The sequence below is a fragment of the Phascolarctos cinereus genome, unplaced genomic scaffold (assembly GCF_003287225.1).
Source record: "Phascolarctos cinereus isolate Bilbo 61053 unplaced genomic scaffold, phaCin_HiC Scaffold_726;HRSCAF=1367, whole genome shotgun sequence".
In the NCBI taxonomy this organism is placed as follows: Eukaryota; Metazoa; Chordata; class Mammalia; order Diprotodontia; family Phascolarctidae; genus Phascolarctos; species Phascolarctos cinereus.
In genome coordinates, this window is record NW_027556098.1 from 119104099 (window position 1) to 119117500 (window position 13402).

Sequence of the window (13402 nt, forward strand, 5' to 3'; positions counted from 1 at the left end):
ACCAAACTAAGCCATATCATCCCAAGAGAATTCATAGAGAAACTTGGGAGAAGGACCACAACTATATAGGAATGGAACAAATTTGTCAGCATTTCTATAACAGTCAGTTTTCATCATTAAAGACAATGGTACCACCACATTTGGCTTCTACTGTCTCACTCTCCCATGTATTATAAAAAGAAGTTAAAACAGTACTTAAGAAGATAAAGTGGGAAAAAGCAACTGGATTATAAACACCGAGAAAATCTGTACCCATTGCTAACAGTGAAGGGTCATTTTATAATATATCTGAGGAAAAGGTAGATAACAAAGAAGGAAAAAAATAATGGAACATATTGTTGTCCCCCAAAAGGTGATCAGGGAAGAATATGTCAATAATTACTGACCTGGATGCCTATTTTCTAATCTTTATAAAATCTACATGAGAATGTTCTACGTATGTATAAAGGGTATGTTTGGTGAAAACATAAAAAGGGAACAAGCAGGCTTCTGCAAATTATTTTTTTTACAGCATTCATAACTTTATGGTTATACAGTTAACAGAGAAGTTATTGTTGTTGATGTTTCATTTTTTTTAGGAGAACCAATGACATCCTGGTGTGATGTTTTGACTCACTCACGAATTATAATTTTTTAAAATTTCAGAGTAATTTCTTTTTATTTATTAATTTATTTTGACTTATTAACAATCACTTCCATAAGCTTTTGAGTTTTAAATTTTTCTCCCCCTCCCTCCCTACCTCCGTCCCCAAGACGGCATGCAATCTGACATCAGCTATCCATGTACATTCCTATTAAACATATTTTCACATTTGTGATGTTGTAAGGAAGAATTAGAACCAATAGGAGGAACCACAAGAAAGAGAAAACAAAGCGAAACAGAAGAAAAAATAGCAAATGGTATGCTTCATCTGCATTCAAACTCTATAGTTCTTTCTTTGGATGTGGACTTTTTTCATCATGAGACTTTTGGAGATGTCTTAGATCCTTGCATTGCTGAGAAGGGCTAAGTCTATCAGTATTAGTCATTACACAATGTTGCTGTTACTGTGTACAACCTTCTCCTGGTTCTGCTCCCTTCACTCAGCATCAGTTCATACAAGTCTTTCTAGGTTTTTCTAAAGTCTGGCTGCACATCATTTCTTATAGCACAATAGTATTCCATTACATTCATATACCACAACTTGTTCAGCCATTCCCCAATTGATGGGCATCCTCTCAATTTCCAATTCTTTGCCACCACAAAAAGGACTGCTATGAATATTTTTGTACATGTGGGTCCTTTTCCCATTTGTATGATCTCTTTGAGATACAGCCCTTAGAAATGCTATTGCTAGGTCAAAGGGTATGCACATTTTTATAGCCCTTTGGGCATAGTTTCAAATTGCTCTCTAAAATGGTTGGATCATTTCACAACTCCACCAACTGTTAGGGATCTGTAAGGATGTAGAGGGCCACAGACGGTTCACGAGATCTCGCTGAAGGGCTGAGGCCCCTCTCGGGTGCTGGTCCTCAAGCAAGGTTGCCTGGTTCGGTGCTCCATTCTATACATCTCTAACTTCCCTAGTTACTCATTAGTCATTAACAGTGTATTTGTGATTGGTAGTAGATAAGTGCACGGGACTGTGCATGCACTGTCCTTGAGCACAGCATGGGTTATACGTCATTGTAACTTGAGAAAGAGTTCCTGTTATTTTACTATATAAGTAAGTGCTTTGCTAAAAATAAACAGAGTTGCTGCCATCTTTTCTCCCGCCTCATCGATGTGTGCTTGGAGTGAAAGATCAAGCTGGTCTTGATTCTTCAGGTGATTGGGAAATCCTAGGTCCTAGGTAGGCTCTGTAGCCGAGTGAACTAGTTGTGCACAACAACCAACAATGTATTAGTGTTCCAATTTTCCCACATCTTCTCCAACATTTGTCATTTTCCTGTTTTGTCATGTTGGCCAATCTGATAGGTGTGATGTGGTACCTCAGAGATGTTTTCATTTGCATTTCTCTAATCAATAATGATTTAGAGCATTTTTTCATATGACTATGGATGGCTTTAATTTCTTCATTTGAAAACTGCCCACTCATATCCTTTAACCATTTGTCATTTGGGGAATGACTTGTATTCATGAATTGTATTTAAGTGAGGCAGAGAGATGCAAAGTTATCAGCCTCACTTTCTCTTCCAGAATCATTAAAGTCCAATGGCAAGATAAAAATCAAGACAGCTATTGATGGCCAGGATGCAATGGATGACCTTGGCATCTTGGTAGTATGACCAAGCTCTAAGCACTCCATAGTGCCTACTTCAGCCCCTTTCATGTCCATTGGAACAAATTCTTCTCAGCTGCCCATTACATATGGAGACCACAAGATCATATTGTGTTTGTTGTTTGAGGATTATAAAAGAAGCTCTTGTCTTAGTAGAACAAAATGCAACTTTAAACACTCTCTTCCAATAATAAATTTTTCATGCATATGTTGATTATATGTCACATCTAGATAAGTGGCAACTGCAGAAAAAAATTTCATTGACCCTCTGATTATTGTCAAGTGAGTCATTAGAAGAGATATGTACCTGTCAAAGGTGTGTGACATTTCCACAAATATGTCATGAATCCAGATGGAAGAAGAATTTTCTATCAGGTGTTTTTAACCTGGGTTCTATGAACTTTTTTTTTAATATTTGGATGATTATGTTTTAATATAATTGTTTTCCTTTTTAAACCTATGCATTTTATTTTATGTATTTAGAACATATAAGAATTCTTAGAAGGGATCCATAGGCTTCACCAGACTTCCAAAGAGGTCCATCACCCCCCAAAAGGTTAAGAATATCTTCTGTAGATGGAAGTCCTCCAGATGTTCTGGTTTGCAAGTGGTTGTATTGACTGTGTCAGAACATTTCAGGATGTGCTTGGTGAGATCCATGATTATTCAAAAGATAACCAACCTAACAGTCCACTCAGAAAAACAGCAATAACGAATGTCTGAAAAATGTCAGTTGTCTGAAATGCAACATACAATTGGATAATTAGTCCATTGAACTAATATAACAATTCATCTATTTTGGATGGGCACCGCAGATGGACAGTGAGGTGGGCATGGAATTTAGTAGGATGACAAAATGTACTGGATTCTATCTGTGAAATAATTCAGTGCTTTCAACAATCCCAACCTGCTCTCTAGGACAAAAGCCCATCTTTTTTTTTTTTCTCTCCATAAATGTTTTCCCAGTGCTGTGTGCGGCGGTGACTCTTGGAATATCATAATCTCTGAGGAATCAAAATCGCAAATGACTCAGAGCAATAGAGAAGTCTAATGGAATGTAAGATCCTTAAGGGCAGGAACTTTTTCTGATTTCTGCTTGTTTTTTAAATTTTTATTTTTAGGCAATTGGGATTAAGTGACTTGCCCAGGGTCACAAAGCTAGTAAGTGTCAGGTGTTTGGTCTGAGGTCACATTTGAACTCAGGTCCTCCTGACTTCAGGGCGGGGACTCTATCCACTGTGCTACCTAGCTGCCCCAAGGGCAGGAATTTTTTCACTTTTGTCTTTATGTCCCTGGCATGTGGAACAGTGCCTTGCACATACAAGATGCTTAATAAATGTTTTGGAATGAAATAGAATGATGTGCACAAGTAGGCAACAACATATTTCCCAACAATGACCTATATGCAAATTCCCTTGTAATCACTTTATTGAATAATATGTTTTGAAAATAGCAAAACAATTATGGTGACAGGTAGAAAAAAATAAAAAAATTCAAGGATCTACAGCTAGCCACCCTTTGTAGGTTCCTCTAAGTACAATTTGGACATCATTTAATAGTTTTAAAGTGTTGAGTGGTAGAAAAAATTCTACGTATGAGGTTCCACCAGTAGTGGGCATGCTCTGATCAAATTACAGCAAGGATTTTCTGTGAAATCAGATGTGTCTCATACATCTTTATATTCCCTTGTAGCAACTTGAACTGTGCCTTGCAAATTAGTGTATAGGAATTAAGTAAATGTGTTGAATGAATGAAAATATTTCTGCTAATATAGATTGTAACTAAAATATCTCTTATTGAATTTTTAACCAATTCCTTATCCTGTAGGTAATATATTTGTTTCCATTAACCAGTAAATAAGCTTCCTTTAAACCATTTGCTCCTTTAAGCAATATCAAAAGTTAGATGCCCAAGATTGCTTGGAGGTGGAGAGAGCTTTGACCAGTTCAGTTGTGAATGAGGTTTAGAAGAGTTTAGGGGCAGGAGGGTAGGGACCTCACAGTAATGCTTCCTGCTATTCCACCATCTTGACTCTATCTCAGATGACGTCATACTTTCAGACAAAATACTCTTGCTAAATTTTTGACAAGGAAGCTTTGTTTATGATTTCACAGGAATTCACCTTTCAGTAATTTATTTTCTATGCCTGAAACTTTTTAAACTTTTCTACAATTGTTTTCTTTATTAGGATCACACTCTCTCCATTTTTCTACCTTTCTCTTTTTAATAACCCTAACCTGCATGCTCTCAGCCAGTCCTTGAAATAAACCTGAAATGTCCAATCTGTTTTTACTATATTCAGGTATTCTTTTAACAATCAGTGGCTCTGGTGGTTTCATTTTTCCTTCATTTTATGATGGATTTTCCTGAACTTGGTTAACATAATTACAGAAAAGAAAGAATATCACATATTTTCATAGGTAGAGAAGTGTGGAACCAATTGCCTCTCATGACACTGAATTCTCTAGTATTGACCCCTCCATTACAGCTATCATGCTGATGCTAGAGTTAGCTTCTAAATACTTCCATAATATCACTTGAACCCAACTTCCCTACTTAAAAACTTCTAGTGACTCCTCACTTTCTCTATCAAGTAAAGTCTAAACTACTTAATCTAGGATTCTAAGCCAGGTCCAACCTTCTAACCTTTTTTTTTTATAGTTATGCTTTTTAAAATTTTCAGTTAAACATTTTTCTCCCTCCCACCTTCCTCTCCTATCCCCCAACTTGGTTAAAAAAAAAAGAAATTAAAAACCTTTGTAATAAATAAGCATATTCAGGTAAACAGATTCCCACATTTGTGACATGCAAAAATCTATGTCTCATCCTATATATTGTTCCATTGCTTTTTTGTCATGAGGTGTGCAGTATTTTTCATCATCAATCTTCTAGAATCACGATGGTTTTATTGAGCAGAGTTCTTAAGTCTTTCAGAATTGTTCACTTATAATATTGAAGTTGTAGTTTAAATTATTCTCCTGGTTCTACTCACTTTACTTTGCTTTACTTCACACAAGTTTTCTCATGTTTCTCTGAAACAGTTTTCATTTCTTTAAGTACAATAGTATTCTATTATATTAATGTACCTTAACTTGTTCAGCTCTAACTCAATTTTTGGGTACCCTCTTCATTTCCAGCTCTTTGTCACTAAAAAAAAAAAGCTGCTTTAAATATGTTGCATCTATATATCCTTTTCCTCTTTCTTTGATATCTTTGATATATAGGCCTAGTAGTAGTATTGCTAAGTCAAAGGGTAAGTGTAGTTGAGTAGCTTTTAGATCATAGTTCTAAATTGCTTTCCAGAATGGCTGGACCAATTCACAGCTTCATCCACACGGCATCGGTGTGCATTCTACCCCCCCACCCCCACCCCCCATCCCTAGTCCTCATAGCCCCTCCAACATTTTTCATTTTCATATTTTTGTCAGTTTTGCCCCTCAGATATGTATGAGGTAGAACCTCAGAGTTGCTTTAATTTACATTTCTGTAATTATTAGTGATCTGGAACATTTTTTCAATGGCATTTGATAGCTTGCATTTCTCTAGAGTTGCCTTTGTATATCCTTTGACCACTTATCAATTATGGAAAGGCTTTTATTCTTATACATTTGAATCAATTGCTTGTGTATCTTAGAACTGAGACCTTTATCAGAGAAATGTTGCAAAGTTGTTTTTTCCCCCAGTTAGCCATTTCTTTCTAATCTTAGCTGCACTGGATTTGTTTGTGCAAAACCTTTTTAATTATATGTAATTAAAAATTGCCCATTTAATCTTTTTGTGATCCTCTCTATCTTCTGTTTGATCATAAACTCCTCCCCTAACTGAAAAGTAATTTCTTCTTTATTCCTCTGATTTGTTTATGATGTGACCTTTTATATGTAGGTCATGTATCAATTTGGAATTTATCTTGGTATATGGCGTAAGGTGTTGGTCTGTTCCTAGTTTTTGCCAGATTGCTATTCAGTTTTCTTGTCAATTATTGTTAAGTAGCAAGTTTTTACTTTAGTACTTGCAGTCTTTGGGTGTATGGAAAACTGTTACTAGGCTTGCATTTCTATATTGTTTACTATCTGTTCTACTGACTGTCTTTTCTGTTTTTTAACCAGTATCAAATTGTTTTGATGATTATTGCTTTGTAGTGTTGTTTGAGATCTGGTACTCCTAAGTCTGCCTCCTTCATACTTTTTTTTCATTATTTCCACTTGAGATTTTTTTTTTGTTTCTCTAGATGTATTTCATTATTATCTTTTCTAGTTCTATAAAATAATTCTTTGATAGTTAGATTGGTATGTCACTGAAAAAGTAAATTAATTTAGATACTATTGTCATTTTTATTATATTGGCTTGGCCCTATCCATGAGCAATTAATATTTTCCCAATTGTTTAGGTCTGTCTTTATCTCTATAAATCTCCGGTTGGTTTTATCATTTCTCCAATGGCCTTTTATTTTATATTTTTTATTGCATTTTGGTTAGTAAAGAGGTGTTTAATATTATTGCTTTTTCTGCATTTGTTTGTGAGGCTTTTATTCCCTAATACATGTGTTGATTTTTTTTTTAAAAGGTGCCATGCATGGCTTTGAGATAAGTATGCTCCTTTCTATTCCTCTTCAATAATTTCCAGAGACCTAGCATATCTAATGTTTCTAAAATTTTATCTAATCTTCTAAACTTCAGATCTTTAACTTCTTTCTTGTTAATTTTTTGGTTAGATTTCTCTAGCCCTGAAGTCCCTCACTATTGTAATTTTAGTGTCTATTTCTCCCTGTAACTCATTTAACTTTTTTTTGAAGTTTTTAGCTGCTATTCCATTTGATACATATATCTCAAATATTGAAGTTTTTATGGGACTTTTTTGGGCAAAAATGTAATTTCCCTGTTTATCTCTTTTAATTGAGTCTATTTTGGCTGTTGATTTGTCTGGAATCATAATTTCTAACCCTGTTTTTTGGGGAAAAAAATTCAGTTGAGGCATAACAGATTTGCTCTAGCCCCTTATTTTTAACTCTGTGTGAACCTTATGTTTTAAATGTGCTTATTATGAACAATATATTATTAGATTCTTCTTTCTCAGCTATTCTGTTATCCTTTTTTGTGTGATAGGTAAATTTATCCCATTCACATTCAAAGTCGTGATTATTGATTATGTGTTTTTCTTTCTCCTATTCTCTTGTACTTTTTCCTGTCTTTACTCTTCTGCCTTTTCTTTATCACAGATTCTTACCCTTTCTTTCCTTTTAAATCACTTTTCATGATCTGCCTCTCAAAGCTTGGGGTTACTTTTGCTTATGACTAATCCCTCCTTGAATCTGCCCTTCCTCTCACCCTTTTTCCTTTCTCTGTCTCTTCCTTCTTGGTTCCCTGGTGAATTGAGTGTATTTTTATACTAACCTCTTTATATATGTGTATGTAAGAGGGATCTACTCTCCTTTGACCAGTTTAGATGAAAATGAGGTTCAAGTGACATGAGCTTCCCCTGCTCCTTCCAGATTTATATAAGCTTCTATTTGTGTAACTTTTTATTATTATTATTATTATTTTAAATTTTCTTTTCTGAGGCAATTGGGGTTAAGTGACTTGCCCAGAGTCACACAGCTACGTAAGTATTATGTGTCTGAGGTCGCCGGATTTGAACCCAGCTCCTCCTGACCCCAGGACTAGTGCTTTATTCACTGTGTCACTTTGCTGCCCCTTGTGCAACCTTTTTATGGAGAAAATAAGTTCTCTCACCTCCCACATGCTCCCCTTTTTTCTTAGGATATCCTTTTCTTATTCCTTCCCTTTTTTATTTCAGTATCATCAAAATATAATAAATCATTCCCAGGTCCTCTGTCTTGACTCTCTTTACTATCTCTGATGACATTACTGTTCTGAAAGGACTCTTGTATTATCTCCCCACCCACTATAATGTAAACAGTTCATCTTTATATAGTCCCTTCTTTTGCTTATTTGTATTTATACCTTTTTATGTTTCTCTTATCTCCCATGTTTATTTCAAAGTTTCTATTCATTTCTGATCAGGTAGTCAGAAATGCTTGAAAGTTTTCTGTTTCATTGATGGTTCCTCTCTCCCCCTCCCCTCATTTTAGTATAATCAGTTTTATTGTGTAAGCTAGCCTATACCTTTTGTGTTTTGGAATATTACATTCTATGCCTCCTGCTTCTTAATAGTGGTAGCTGCTAAATCTTGTGTAATCCTGGCTATGTTTTTTTTGATACTTTAATTCTTTCTGTCTGGCTGCTTGAAGTATTTTTTTCTTGGACCTGGAAGCTCTGGATTATGCCATCATGGTCCTGGGAATTGTTGTTTTGAGGTAGTTGTTGTTTTCAGGAGGTGATTGGTAGGTTCTTTCTGTTTTCTCTTTGCCTGTAGGGCACTGTTTCACATATCTCAGCTCTGCCCTTAACCAGCTAGCTGTATGACCTTAAACCACTTCACCTAAAGTGAGAGGACTGAAGAAAATGATCTTAATATCTCTTTCCTCTCTTAAATCATATGATTCTAAATAAATAAAGAATCCTGATACAATTGACAAAATAATTTAACTAAAATGTTTAGAAACAGTATACTAAAAAACTGTCAATAAATAGAGACAAGTCAGTCCTCTGATAATCCCTCCCACAATACTAAATTTTGGGTCTAAAAATTTCTTTGGATTTTCCCCGTGGTACCATCTACACTATACCATTATGCATTACACCACTTGCTAGAATCTCTTTCTTAGTACTGACACACATTCTATTTATTTTTAAGTCCAGTGTTAGTCTTACTCTCTTCTCTTTCTTATGCAAAAATATTATCTGTTGTTTCAGAAATCAAGCAAAGAAATGAATGTGGTCATACAACGCCTAGAACGATTGCAAACATGTATCTTGAAACAGAGAAAATCTGGCTCAGTGGCAGAATCAGGAGGAAGCAAGTTGATACATCAAGTCCTGCCTGAAAAACATGAAGATAAAATGGAAGATTTCATTTCTAAAAGACCTGTAAGACAAACCGTCCTAACTTTAGAAAATCTTGGGAAAGTTCAGATTGATAGGTAAGAGAGAGAAAATATGTAATCACTTTAATAACTGGATAGATGGATGGATGGATGGATGAATGAAAAAAAACCCAAGCATTTGTTAAGCACTCACTTTATGCCAGGCACTGGGCTAAGCACCAGGGGTATGAAGAAAGGCAAGAACAGTCCCTGTCCTCAAGGAGCTAATATTATGATGGAGACAACATAAAAGCTGTAAATAGAGTACAGAATAGGTAGAAGGCGGTCTCAGAAGGGAAGGCAGTAGCAGCTAGGATAAAAGGAAAAGGTCTATGAAAGAAGATGGAATTTGAGCTGAGTCCTAAAGGAAATCAGGGAAACTAAAAGGTGAGAGGTGCAGAGCATTCCAGGGATGGGGTACATCCAGTGTAAAGGCAATGAGAGGGAGATGTTGTGTCTTGCTCAGGGAGCAGCAAATAGGCCAATGTAGTTGGGACCATAGAGTAGATGGAGGGAGAGAAAAGTGTAAGAAGCTTGGAAAAGCAGGAAAGGGTCAGGTTATCAAGAGTTTTTATAGCCAAATATGTAAATTTATATGTGATCTTGGAGGAAATAGGGAGCCACTAGACTTACATGTTAGGAAAATCAGTCAGGTGGCTGAGTAGTGAAAGGATGGGAGTAGGGAGAGACTTAAAACAAGGAGACCAATTAGAAGGCAATTGCAGTAGTTCAGGTAACGGTGATGGAGACCTGTATTAGGGTAATAGCCATGTGAGTGGCAAGTAGATGACATATGTAAGAAATGTTATGGGGGCAGCTAGATGGCGCAGTGGATAGAGCACTGGCCTTGAAGTGAGGAGGACCTGAGTTCAAATGCAGCCTCAGACTAAACACTTAACACTTACTAGCTGTGTGACCCTGGGCCAGTCACTTAACCCCAATTGCCTAAGAGGAAAAAAAAAGTTATGAAAGTAGAAATGACAAGATTTGGCAACAGATTGAATGTGGGTTGAGTAAGAATGAGTCAAGGATGACAGTGAAGTTGTAAGCCTGAGTGACTGGGAAGATGGTGGTACCCTGGACAGTAATGGAAAGTTTGGAAAGTGAGAGGGGTGGGGAGTGGGGAAGATAATGAATTCTTTTTTTAACATTGAGTTAGAAATGTCTATGAGACATCCATTTCGAAATGTCCAAAAGGCAGTTGGTGATGAGGGGCCTGGAGCTCAGGAAAGAGGTTGGGACTGGGTATGGAGATCTATAAATCATCTGTATAGAGATGATAATTGAACACATGGACTGAAGAAGTCACCATGTGAGACAGAGTTTGAGGAAAACAAGAAAAGGGCCCAAGGCAGAGATTTGGTGTGCACCCACAATCAGTGGGAATGGCATGAAGGAAGATGGAGCAAGAGAGGCTGGGAAGGAGCAATCAGACGCATAGGAGGAGAAACAAGAGGAAGCAGTGTCACAACTTAGAGAAGAGAAAGTATCCTGGGGGAGAAGATAATCAACTGTCAGATACTGCTGAGAGGTTAGAAAGAGAGCATTGAGAAAAGGCCATTGGATCTGATGATGATCTTGGTGACTTGGGAGAGAACAGTTTCACTTTAGGTAAAGATGAGATCAGAAGCCAGCATACTATTTGCTCTCCTTTTCCGTTGCTGTTTTATTTTATTGCTTCATTCTCGTGGCTCCTCCCGTTAGTTCTAATTGTTCTTTACATCATGACTAATGGGAAAATATACTTAACATGAATGTATATGTAGACCCTATATTGGATTGTGTGTTGTCTTGGGGGGGAGGGGGAAGAAATGAGAGGGGGAGAAAATTTAAAACTCAAAATCTTATGGAAGTGGGGGCAGCTAGGTGGTGTAGTGGATAGAGCACCGGCCCTGAAGTCAGGAGGACCTGAGTTCAGATCTTGCCTTAGACCAAACACTTAACACTTACTAGCTATGTGACCCTGGGCAAGTCCCTTAACCCTAACTGCCTAAAAAAAAAATCTTATGTAAGTAAATGTTGAAAACTAAAAATAAATAATTTTTTTAAAAAAGGAGCCAGATTGCCAAGGGTTTAGAAGAGAGGGAAAGAAGTAGAAATACCAAATGTAGATAGCTTTCTTAAGGAGTTTATTGGATAAGGGGAGGAAAAATATGATAGGATGACAGCTAGTTGGAATAGCAGGATCCAGTGAGAATTTTTTTTTAAAAGAATGGTGGGTTTGCATCTATTTCCAGGCAGCAGGGAAGGAATCAGTAGATAAGGAGAGATCGAATATTGGAAAGGGGGAATAACTCTGAGGGAGGGGGGGGCAATCTATTGGAGAAGACTGGAAAGAAAGGGATCAAGGATACATTAGATATGTTGTCATTGGCCAGGAGAAGGGTCGCTTCTTCATTCCAAGACCAGAGTGAAGGAGGAAATGGTGGGAAAGATGTCTGAATGGTATGAGATGAAGAGAGAATAAGAGGGAGCTAATGGCTTCAGAAGATCTGACAAGGGAGTGGGAGATGGGGAGGGAAGCTTGAGGAGAAATGAGAAAGTTTAAAAAGTCTCTATGGAGAGTGAGATAGTAAAATCAACTACAGTATGTCCATGAGAAACTGAATGGACAAGTAGCCACATATTCTCAGTTGGTCCTGGGTAGTGACACTTTTTGTTTCATGGAGTTCAGTCATGCTGCCTAGATGGTCCCCCAGTTGGTTTTTCTTTGATCTCTGGTTGACTTCACTGCCATGGCCCTGTTGCCTATGTCCTGACCCTCCACTGTGCTGTCTGTGCTCCAGAATTTTCAGCTGGAAGAAGAGGGAAGTTGCACAAGAGAAAGAAGGCATGAAGAGCCCATGTGGCTCCTGCTTCTGTTACAGAAAGGATCATTTTGATCCCCGGGGAGGGGCAAAATAACCCCTTTTCTGTGCCAGTGTCTCAGAATTTGCTTTTGCTGCCTTGCTCTAATTGTCCCAGAACCATGGAACAAAGTTCAGAGAGGTGGTGAAAGCAAAACAGAGTCCTCTAGGGCTATAAGTATTAATAGGCAGCTGTGAATTTAGCTTTACATCCATTACTTAAGGACAATCATCAGTTTTCTCTGTCTTTAGTTTACATAAGGTATAATTTTATATATGGACTTTTGGTAAATCAGAGTTTACGATAGTAACCATCTCTATCACAAAGGTCACGTCTTGTACTGTCTGTGATCAATCTGGCCTGGATCCAGACAGGTAACAGAAAGATCATCTGCTTGTAAATTCAGCCTGGTAATAAATGGTCCTTTTTCATTTTCAGTATAGTGACTCATCTCTTTTGCAGTAGAGTAAGTGACCCAAGTTTAACAATTTCTAATTAGTTCAAAGGGAACATTAGATCACAGATGTGGAATTAATGTATTTAAATGCTATTTAAAAACATAGATTTAATTTTTAGATACTTATACCCAGTATCTAGCTCAGAATAGACTTCAAGGTGTTATAAAATCTCGGGAAAATGTGCATCTTCAGCATCTATAACCTAAGTGAAATTCAGAAAGATATCTATGACAAATAAACATTCTGCATCGCTACAGTTAAGAATTTAGTGTAAAGTCAATGATTTGTAACTAAGTTTTTTTCTCATTCTCCTTACTCTCACTGCCTACACAGAATATGCACATAGCCCCACTTAAAGCCTTGAATTTAGAATATGAAATTCATTGTAGGTGTTTGGCAAAGCATGTTATCCTGAAATAATACATGAAGAATGATTTTTGGTTGCTGTTAGAATCTTATGCTTCAGGTTCATGATGTTGATATATTCCAAATATCTTCTAAAACATTTCATGAATAGCCTTTTTCTCCTCATGCATCAATTTTCACAGTATTTGAAGCAAACAATAGAATGTTAAATGGAAATTGCTGCTAATGAGTCTTGCTCACGTCACTCACTGTTGAGAAGTGACTTCGTGTAATTGAAAGATCTCTGGATGAAACCAAAACAACTCCAAAGTTTCACCTCACACCCCACAAACTGGCAAAAATGACAAGAAATGGCAACAGTCAACGTTGGAGGGTTTGTGGGAAGATAGGCCCTTTAATACATTGTTGGTGGAGCTGTGAAATGATACAACCATTTTGGAAAGTAATTTGGAATAATGCAAATAAAGTGACTAAATGTCCATACTCTT

General features: G+C 36.9%; 1 protein-coding gene across 3 annotated transcripts in view; it reads left to right on the forward strand.

Annotated features, from left to right (window-relative positions):
- The window catches only part of DRC9 (dynein regulatory complex subunit 9), a 76102-nt gene that overhangs the window by 17160 nt on the left and 45540 nt on the right, over nt 1-13402 (forward strand). For all 3 annotated transcript variants that reach the window (XM_020986019.2, XM_020986017.2, XM_020986020.2), the window contains exon 4: nt 9074-9300. In XM_020986019.2, the coding sequence (XP_020841678.1) occupies nt 9074-9300 (227 nt within the window). The remainder of the gene's footprint in view (nt 1-9073; nt 9301-13402) is intronic.